Raw genomic sequence first — 10,188 nt, 5'->3', positions numbered from 1 at the left:
CTGCCGGCGCCGCCGCCCGGCGATGCCAGCCGGCCCACGGCCGCAGGGGGCCGCGGAGCAGGCGCTGACCCTGCAGAGCGCACGGACGGCGGCCATGGGCAGCGGCGGCCCCGGCCCGCACGGACGGCACCGGCAGGTACCTGCGGTCCGGCCCGGCCGGCTGCGAAGTTGGGGCGGGACGGGAGCGGACCTCGGGACGAAGCCGAGCGCGGCGGAGTTGCGGTGCCGTCGGGGTCGGGGCCGTCGCGGGGGCCGGTGGCGGAGCCGCTGTGCCCGGCTTGTCCGTGCGGGGAGCGCTGCGGGGGAACCGGGGAACTGCGGCCGGGAGCGAGAAGCGCTTCCTTTGCGGGCAGCGGGTCTCGGTGCGCGGTGTCCCGGGTCGGTGCCGGTGACCCACACGGGGCCCGGTGCGCAGCGTGCAGGGTGATGCGCTGCCATCCGCTCGAGCCAAGCGGCCCCGAAGGCAGCGGCAGTGCCCTGCTGCTGGTAGTCCCTTCCCGTCCGTGCGGTGCGGGGCTTGGGGCCGCCGGGGCTGGGGGAGCCCGTGGGCACGCAGGGTGCCCGTGCTCTGCGAGATGCTCTCTGCACTAGGGGAAGAGCCCACGCGGGGGAATGTGGCATCTCCTGGAGACCTCGAGCTGCCTCCACGGTGGTGCCGAGGCTCCCTTGGCTTCTGCTGAGCATGGTTGGGTCTCACACCCCTGGTATGTGACTGTTTTCCTGGCACATGGGGAGGGTGAGGTCGATGCCGACCTTCAGCATGCCAGCAGCAGCAGGAAGGTGGGATTCACCGAGATAAGGGGGCAGCAGTCAGGGCCATGCTTGGGCTGAATTTAAGTTAAAAACTCTCCTGCTCAATTGAGCTGGGAAAAGAAAGCTGCAGACACAGAAGGAGTGAGGAAGGAGCTGAAAACCAACCAGCACACAGGAGAGAACACTTCTATGGGAAGCAGCACTCTGTGTTCCTGTGCCCCCTGCCAGGTTGCCAAGCTCATGCCTTGTGCTGCCCTCCGTGCTGGGGCTGTGGGATGTAATGAGCTGCAGTGCTGCAAGTGCACTCAGATCTGGAGCTAAAATGAAGGGTATGAGAGTGCTCAGCTCAGCCCAGAGCTCTGCAGTTTGGCTCTGGAGAGCAGTGGTGCAGCTCAGGACATGCAGGGTGGGAGTTGCTGCACAGAGCTCCTGCTGGTGTCCATCCAGGTGTGCACAGCAACTCCCTGTGTGCATCCCTAGCTCTGCAGCTGCAGCCTCATAGCTATGACTCCCCAGCCTTGCCTTTAATTAAGCATCATCAGTGCTGCTCAGGGAGCTGGGGTGTAGCCAGCTGCTGGCCAGCATGAACCCAAAATTGTGCATACAAAGAATGCTGCCGCTGTGCTCCGTGCTGAGATGCCTGACTTGGTGCTTCAGGGAAGCTTTAAAATCAAATTGCCCCTCCAATAGGCAGTGTAACATCTGCAGTGATCACAGAGAGGTTTCTGTGCCTGCTGGGCTCTTCTGGGGTCTCCTCCCCACTCTGGGGCTGGGCATGGGGCTGCCCACCACTGCAGAGCCCTGGGGAACCAGAACACTCTCTTCTTACATTCAGCAAAAACGGCGCAGTTCCAGGCTGTGCTAAAATAGCAGGAGTGCTAAAATAGCTTTCAAACAAATGGCACATCTCTTGGGCCAGGTGTGCACAAAGGTTGGTGATGCTGGAGCTGCATTGGAGCGTTCATCAGCACAGACAGCCAGTTCACATCCAGCCTCCCCTGTCTCTTTGTTTCTTTTTTTGGGTAGAATTTTGCTGGCTGTAATTATTCAGCTCATGAGGACCTTTGCAAGGAGCACTCCCGACTTCCAGAGCTCGGCGCATCATTTGGCACAACAGAACTCCTCATTAGCACTGTGAGCACCAGGCTGTGCTCCAGCATCCCTGGCTGCAGGACCACCTCTGCAAGTGCAGGAGGAACCTCCAGGTTCACATCTGGGACTTCTTACCTTCTGCATCAGCACTGAGGTCCCCGAGGCTGCATGTGAGGGACTGCTGCAAAGTCCACCCATGCTTTGTCCTGCACACAGCTCCACGCTGGGGTTAACAAATGTGCTAAAGAATTAAAATTGTTGTGCAAAGGGCTGGGAGAGCAGCAACGTGGTGTGCAGGAGAGCCATGCTCACTTCTGGCACCGTGGCTGTGCTGAGAGCTGCCTGCAGAGAGGGTCGAGCCCCGCAGGTCCTGGGTGGGCAGAAAGCAGCTAACAGAACTTTAACAGAAAATATAACCAAATCCCAAACAGAACAGAACAGAAAACACCGATATTTTCCATCAAAATGAAGTGCTTTGATGTGCCACCACATCACTCACTCTTCATTTCACAGTGACATCCCAGGATGAGAAACTTTGTCAGACTGAACATCTGCAGTTGGTGTCTCACGGTGTTGGAGGCTGGCAACTGTCAAAATAGCAATTTCTGCAAAGCTGTGTTTTTCTATCCTAGGGGGACTTTGTGTGTGAGCATCGTGCACGTCTGCCAGCCTGTGCAGTCCCCTTGCAGAGCAGTTCCAGGCACCAGGCTGTGGGCACAGGATCTGCAGGGACAGATCCAGCAATGGGGCTGCATCACCTGCGCATCCACGCAGGCCCACTGCATGCATTGCTGTCCTGCCGTACCCATAGGGAATATCTTTGTGCCTCTGAATTGTTTTCTAGCATAAAACACGTTCGTGTTGAGATCGTTTTCCTCTGGGAGAATATCAACATTTTTGGTGACATTTTCTGTTGGTTTTTTTTCCCCCCAGCTCAGAAAATCAAAACGGAAAGCATCGCTTTACATCAACATTTTGGAACGCAACGCTTTCTGTTCTGAAATGTCAGTTTGAAGCAGCCCGATTCATTTTGGAATGTTTCAGAGCAAGTAGTGCCCTTTACCTCCTCACATCACCTTGTTTTTTGTTAAAAATGTCAGTGTTTTCTGTGCTGGCACACCGTGAGATGAGCACCTTTCGCTGCCCCAGCCTGGCCCAGAGCAGGATCCTCATTTAGAGGACTGTTGGACATTGGAGCTCTCTCCTCCCAGCACTGTGCTGGGCAGCACTGTGGGGTGCAGGTGAGAGCCCTGGTGTCGTTCCTGCTCATCCCTGACCTCCATCAGTAATTTACAGGCTGGTACTGAAGCGCTATGTGGATTTGCTCACCAGACCCCAGTGGGCACGGGGCTGGCCTCACCCCCGAGGAGGTGATGGGAGAGCACATAACTGCACTTGGAAACACCTGGCAATGGATTTCTCATGGTTTGCTCTGCCAGCAGCTTGCCCACGGGGCTGTCTGTGTCTCCCCTTTCAGATGCTCTGATGTCTGCTGTGTGTGAAGCTCCCAACACCTGTGCTTGGCGGATGCACGGCTGTTAGCGGGAAGCCCCGGTAAGAGGTAAACTGTGCTCCTCTTTGCTGCTGTGGTTTCTTGCTGTCCTGCTGCAAATGAAGCCCAGGGGAGGCGGGTGCATCCTCACTGTGCCCCCACTGCCCTGGGGGAAGCCTTGACCCCCATGGCTGCGTGCTTGGGACACCCCCAGCCCCTCTCCATCTGTGCTTCTCTCTTCTCGTTCTTGGCAGAATGAGTGAAAGGGACGTACAAAGCTTGAGCAGATGGGTTTTAGTGCTCACTCTCTGCCTTACCACACTATGGGGAAGACTGACGCTGGCCTCCACCCACCACAGAAGCCATTCAGGTAGGGAAGTGATGCTTCATGTCCCTATGCCACCAGGGGCTCATGGCACAGTGTGACCTGGATGCACTCAGTGCCTCGGGGCTCTCAAAGACAGCAGGCAGCCAAGGGTTAATCTGAAAATACCGTGTGACAGCCTGACCCCACACCTAACCCCGTCCTATTTCTGTTTTTCCCTGGCAGTTAAAGCACTTCTAATCCTGTAATCCCAATCCTCATTGCTTAAAACTGAAGCGTATCTTCCCGAGGGGCTCTATCAGCCAGCTACTCAGGGCTACCTGCTTCCCCTTCCAACCTGGAGGGTGCAGGGGAAGGAACTCCTCCTCTACCACCTCAAGGATGGCCCTGGCTGCTGGGATCTGCTCTGGCTCCAAGCAAAGCCAAAACCACTGCCCCGAGGCATGGCCAGACCCTGAGGTGACACAGCTGTGACTCAGTGAGTTGTGGAAGGTGCCCCACGCATGTGTATGGGGTTGGGAGTTACATGCACAACTCTGACTCTGTATGCAAGAAGCACTGATACGTTCCTATGCTCACAGGCAGAGCTGGAGGTTCTCACTTGCAAAGATTTATCCACAGAGGACCAGAGCTGTGCTTCTTATTCAGGCAAATGCTGATCCACAGCAAAGAGGGCATAATGGGAGCACACATTGAGAAGTCCAACCCTGCTCTGTGTCTCTGTGTTGTCGAGGTTTCTTGCAGCACATCCTTTATGGTTGCTGTAGGAGTTTTGCTGCTTGCACTGTTTCTTGCTTTCCCTGTTTTGTGGCGGTTCGTAGCATTCATTTTCCACTTGTCTGCCCCATGCTTTTGCTTCATTGAGGGCATCTTTTAGTAAAGGTTATGCTGGGAATGCCCTTTTATAAGGTTGTGTTCTCAGTGGCGATGACATTTTCCCCTGGAAAGCCTGCAGTTATGCTGCTGCACACCGAAATGAGAGGGAGGTGTGGGCTGGGATTGCTGCACCTCTGCTGCTGACAGATGGCATACACAGAGGGACAGACACATGCAGTGCTTTTGCCTGTGCACTGCTTTCAGTCACCTACCAATGAAAAACTGCAGGAGGAAGGATGCAATTGTGACAACACAGCACAGGATTTCATGACCTGTGAACTTGGGAATTTCATGAAAGGAAGGAACGTGCAGATCCTCTGTTGGCCTTCCAGGAACACAGTGCATTTTAACATCTGGCTTTGGAGTACAGTCCAATTGCTTGTGTTCACTTCACACCTGGTGAACGCTGATGTCAAAGCAGAGCAGTGCATCCTGGTGTGTGCAATTGGATTTAAGCAGCCACATGGACCCCGTGCAGAGTTGGAGTCATCTGGGGATGGAGAAAGAGACTCCTCAGTGCAGAATGACCCATGTGCACCTTGCTATGTGAGCAGCTCTGGATGGAGCCCCAGCACCTTGTGATAAATGTGAGAGCCACAGTGCCATCTCTGCCATCACCCACAGCCATCTCTCGGCTGAGTGGGCACAGGAGGGAGACCTGGCCAGCTGAGCAGGACACACTGCCAGCAGTGGGGGTTTCCACAGCAGCACATTATCAGCAGTTCTCAACGCAATCCCTGGATTTGTTTTTCTTGCTCGTGAGCATCAGGTGCTGGGAGCTGGGTGAGCAGTTGTGTGTGTGTGCACTCGTACAGAGGTGCTTCCCTCTGTGCTGCAGAGGGGGACGGGATGAGCTGAGTTCTGATATGACAAGCTACTAAAAAGCTCCAGCCGGCACGCAGTGATAACGAGCAATAAAAACAGAAGCACTTCTCTCCGAACCCCTTTTAAATAATGCATGCACCCGAGGCAGTAGTGATTTTAAGGCGTGAATTATTCAAGCCGTGGTAGCAGTGGGGCTGTTGCTGGGTGGGCAGCGTGGTCCCCCCTGCCCTCCTGCCCCGCTCGGTGCTGCAGGTGTTGGCATTGCCTGTGGTTACACTGCACTTCAGTGCACGGAGATCTTAGGCTGAGCACACAGGGCATTGCCTGCTCCTCCTCAGGACAAAGCTGTCGTTTCAGGTTGTGCCATCAGCGGCCCCGTTCTGCCACTCGCTTAAAGGTCAGCCAGAGTAGGATGGTATTTTTGCTTTATTTTTTTACCCACGGGATTCAAAAGCCTCGTGCTTTCATGGCGCCTTTATGGTTCCGTCAGATAAGAGTTTTTTAAAAGGACTCTGCTGGAGGCAGCTGTGTGCCAGCAGTGCTGCAGCTATCCCAGGCTTGCAGGGTTTGCTGTGCTCACTCTCTGCTCTCCTCCAGCTTGCTGCAGCTACCCTGGGGCTCTGTGTGCCCCCCAGGTGCCCTCTTACAGCCAACCAAACCCCGGGATCCTTGCTTGTCCTGTGAAAATCCCATAAAAGCAAAGCAAGTCGTGGTCACGTTTGTCCTGTAATGATGCTTTCCTTTTCCCTTTCACCAAAGTGTTTAATTTCTGCATACAGAAACAGTGGAGGCTGTCATTAAAACTGAATTATGATGGCGTTTAAAAGGAAGGATTAAATTTATGGCCAGAGATGCTATTACAAAATACTTCCAGGATAGGTAATTGTGTAATTATTATGGGCAGAAATGAAAGCGATGGTTCATTAAAAGAAAATGACCGTGAAATAACAATAAATAACAGCAAGTAATGGCACAAGCTGCCTTTCCCATGCACGGATCTGTGTGCACGTCACAGGAACGCAGCTCCTTTCTTCCCCTCTCCCCTCTCTGCCCAGCAGCTGCATGACTGCAGGCCCATACCCAGCGAGACAGTGATGCCAGCACACAGCTCCGTGCCCGCTCCTCTGGTGCTCATTAAATGGGACCTGCAGGGATCAGTGGTGCTCGGGTCATGGGAATCAAGTCTATCCAGCCATGTTTGGCTAATTTGTATTGTGCCTGCGTGGGCCGTTACCCAGTGAAATGCATTGATTTGCGATGCTAACCAGCTTCTGAACCCAGATCCCAGAGGTGATAAGCCAGTACATCAGTTTTCTTTCTGCCTTAATATTTTAATGGCAATGGGAGAGGGAGCAGCAGAGCAGCCGGGGTTCTTGCTGCTCACTGTGATGTTTCTGCAGGCTGGGAGCACTCTCCTGGCTCTCCCTCCTCCATCCCGAAGACAGTGCAGTGGGAGCACTGCATTGCACTGCAGGGCTGGGGGCCGGGATGGTGCTGCTGTGCTGGGAGCTGAAGGCAGAACGATACAACATCCCCTCCTGCAGCAAAGCACACCTCTCATTATCAGCTCTGGTTAGCCATTGTGCTCATTTGTTTCTGCAAGGCTCTTGGCTTTGTTGTGGCAAAAGCTGTTCATTGTGCTCAGTGATGGATGTGAGAGCTTTCAGGGCTGGATGCCGGGGGGTCTGGAGCAGGACCAGCGCTTCCCATCAGCAGAGGGGTGGCCAGCAGGGACAGGAAGGTGATCGTCCCCCTCTGCTCTGCTCTTGTGAGGCCCCACCTGCAGTGCTGTGTCCAGGTCTGGAGCCCCCAGTACAAGAAAGACAGGGAGCTGTTGGAGAGGGTCCAGAGGAGCCACAGAGATGATCAGGGGGCTGCAGCACCTCCCCAAAAAGACAGGCTGAGGGAGCTGGGCTTGTTCAGCCTGAAGAAAAGGAGGCTGCAGGGTGACCTCATTGCAGCCTGCAGTACCTAAAAGGAGCCTACAAACAGGAGGGGAATCAAGTCTTGGAAAGGGGAGATAACAGCAGGACAAGGGGAAATGATTTGAAGTTGAGGGAGGGAAGACTGAGGTTGGATGTCAGGGGGAAGTTCTTTCCTATGAGAGTGGTGAGGTGCTGGAACAGCTGCCCAGAGAGGCTATGATGCCCCGTGCATCACTGGAGGTGTTCAAGGCCAGGTTGGATGGGGCCTGTGCTGAGCTTCCTTCTGTCCCCACATCACACAGCTCCTTCTCTCCTGCAGCACACGTGGAGCCCGGCACCTGCGAGGTCATCGCAGCACACAGGTGCTGCAATAAGAACAAGATAGAGGAGCGCTCCCAGACCGTGAAGTGCTCCTGCTTCCCAGGGCAGGTGGCAGGCACCACACGGGCAGCCCCCTCCTGTGTGGATGGTGAGTATCTGCTGTGCTGGGGATGCCCTGTGGTCACTGCCCCCACCCCAGAGCTTCCCAGCATTGGTCCCTGTGTGCCTGCAGCCGGGGCAGGGACGTGACTCCAGCCACGCAGTGCCATCACCGGTGCACTTAGGAGCACAAAGCACAGCTCAGCCTATATATATTTCATCGACTGACATCACATGCCATTACCATAGGGCCACCAGGAGCAGCTGGGAGCCTCTGCCGGTGCATTATTGATTCTCATCCTGCAGTGCATTTGTGCACAGTGCCAGGAAATACCCAGGTTAATTCTCAAGCTGTCTCACACAGCTTTTGTGCCGTCCTTCCCAAGGATAAGGAATCCCCCTCTAATTATCCACACCGTTGGCGTTGGTTACTCACAAAGCTGGGCGGCACAGAACAGTTGCTCTCCGTCAGCAATGGGGCCCAGAGCAGAGATGCCTCCCCTGCCCTACAGGGATGGGGCTGATGATGGGGGCAATGATAGGCGATGGGATGCTTTGGGGGCACTGGGAGCAGCGGGTCCCATCCTCTCACTGAACGGCTGCTCTCCTCCAGCCTCCATCGTGCTGCAGAAGTGGTGGTGCCAGATGGAGCCCTGCCTCGCTGGGGAGGAGTGCAAGGTGCTGCCCGACCTCTCAGGCTGGAGTTGCAGCAGTGGCAACAAAGTGAAGACCACCAAGGTACGTCAGCCCTGAGCCCCCTCCACCCCCCACCCGGGGCCACCAGTGGCAGAGCACCGCATGATTGTTATTTTCATGGCTTGCTGAACGCCCCGAAGAACAAGGTGTAATTAAAATTTTATCAAACACATTAGTAATTACATATATGTCACGGTTAATCAGTTGCATAATTTTGTAATCATTGTTCATGCAGTCGAGGGTAATTATTCCTTGTGCTGGAGCTCTTCTCACCCTGCATCCCCTGACGTAAAATTATCGTATTAAAAAAATGCTGGGGGGGGATTTTTTCTTTTTCATTATTGCCATTATTTCGGATCACCAAAAGGACTTTCCTGCTCAAGAGTGTGTGTGGATGTCTGAGAAGGTCTCTTTGCTCTGGGCACCCGTCCCTGCCTTTGGCTTTTGGTGTGCATTACTTGGTTCCCTACCCCCAACTGAGCCCTCAGTCTTCCAGTGCAGACAGACCCCAGGGGGAGGTCACAAATAACCCTGGAACAACCGCCCTGTGGGATGCAAGGAGCAGATTATGTCTGCATCTGCTGGGTGCTCATCATCTCCTCTCCTGCAGGTCACCCGGTAGCTCCTGCAGCCTGGAGTCAGCCCTGATGACATCGCAGTGCTGGGTGGGATGGGATGGTGCCAGCACTGCTGCAGTGCCTCACAGCTCCACAGCCCCGTGATGCACCCTGCAGCCAAGAAACGGGCTCGTTTTCCCATCCTCTGAAATAAAATGCTCCAATTGTTGACAGTTATGGAGACAGACAGACAGCAGAGCTTTATTCCCAGCTAAAACAGCGAAGGTCAGTGCTGTGGGAGTTGCACAGATAGCCTTGCTGCCTCCCTCTCCCTGACCTGGAAGCAGACCCAGCTCAGCGCTGCCCGCAGTGGCGGTACGGGGCGGTCCAACACCTCCTCGGGCTCCGGAGATGGCAAAACATTTCCACAGAGCACACTGTTGGTTCTTCCTTCCTGTGTAATTGCATTAACGAGGCGGCGAGTTTAATGCCTGTTCCTGCAGAGCCAGTCCCAGGCACCACATTGCAGCTCGTGTTTGCATCGAATTTCAGAATAAAGAGGAGGATTCCAGTGCTGGACACGTGCAGGTTCTGCAGCCCTGGGCTGAATGTGGCATTAAGGAAACAGGCACCGTGCCCCCAAATGTGCTCTGTCCCCTCTCTGCAGCTGGAGGGGAGGTGGGGGCCCACGGACCCAGCGTGGAGGTGCTCCCGTTCTGGGGTATGCAGTGCTGCTGCAGACTGATGTACATAGCAGACTGTGAAATATTAAATCCAATTTAATCTCTGCAGAAGATCTCTTCATTGCGAAGCTGAGGGGCAGTGCTGGTGATGGGGCTGAGGGACCCTCACAGGCTCCGATGCTCACAACTGATTTTTAGTGCCATCGGACCACAGAGAGAGACATTTCTGCATCGGTTCCCCTACACATGAAATTGCTTTGCTGATTTGTTGAGTCCTTTGTGGTTTGAAGCACGCAGGATTTGGGCTTTCCATCAGTTCCTTTAATGGGAGGTGTTCTGAAGGAGAGCGGGGGTTTTAATTCAGGGAAGGCTGATTTACACTTCAAGGGCGAGCAGAGGATCCCTCAGGTTGTGGTCTGCATCCCGTTGTCCAGCAGAGGTTTGCATACAGGACACACCATGGTTTGGGGGAGCAAACATCCCCTCTGTATGCCTGTCAGTGCTGAGCACTGATACCCTGCATTGCTTGCCTCCTCCATGGGAG

At 54.7% G+C, this 10,188-nt stretch overlaps 1 protein-coding gene across 2 annotated transcripts; it reads left to right on the top strand.

The window, feature by feature from the left end:
- The first annotated feature begins 91 nt into the window (after window positions 1–91).
- On the top strand, window positions 92–9,714 carry TAFA3 (TAFA chemokine like family member 3). Of its 2 annotated transcripts, none has more exons than XM_042884365.1 (6): window positions 92–136; window positions 3,323–3,399; window positions 3,592–3,707; window positions 7,608–7,757; window positions 8,322–8,446; window positions 9,015–9,714. In XM_042884365.1, exons 3-6 carry the CDS (start codon window positions 3,593–3,595, stop codon window positions 9,024–9,026), a joined length of 402 nt encoding a protein of 133 aa, XP_042740299.1. In that variant the 5' UTR covers window positions 92–136; window positions 3,323–3,399; window position 3,592; the 3' UTR covers window positions 9,027–9,714. The 2 variants fall into 2 exon arrangements, with proteins under 2 accessions (XP_042740299.1, XP_042740298.1); XM_042884364.1 differs by having other exon boundaries at window positions 3,323–3,406.
- Window positions 9,715–10,188: the final 474 nt, after the last annotated feature.

Source organism: Lagopus leucura, unplaced genomic scaffold (genome assembly GCF_019238085.1).
Source record: "Lagopus leucura isolate 7727_CA_CO unplaced genomic scaffold, USGS_WTPT01 Super-Scaffold_100043, whole genome shotgun sequence".
NCBI lineage: Eukaryota > Metazoa > Chordata > Aves > Galliformes > Phasianidae > Lagopus > Lagopus leucura.
Note: the sequence above shows the minus strand (reverse complement) of the source record. Positions and strands in the feature narration are given on the sequence as shown.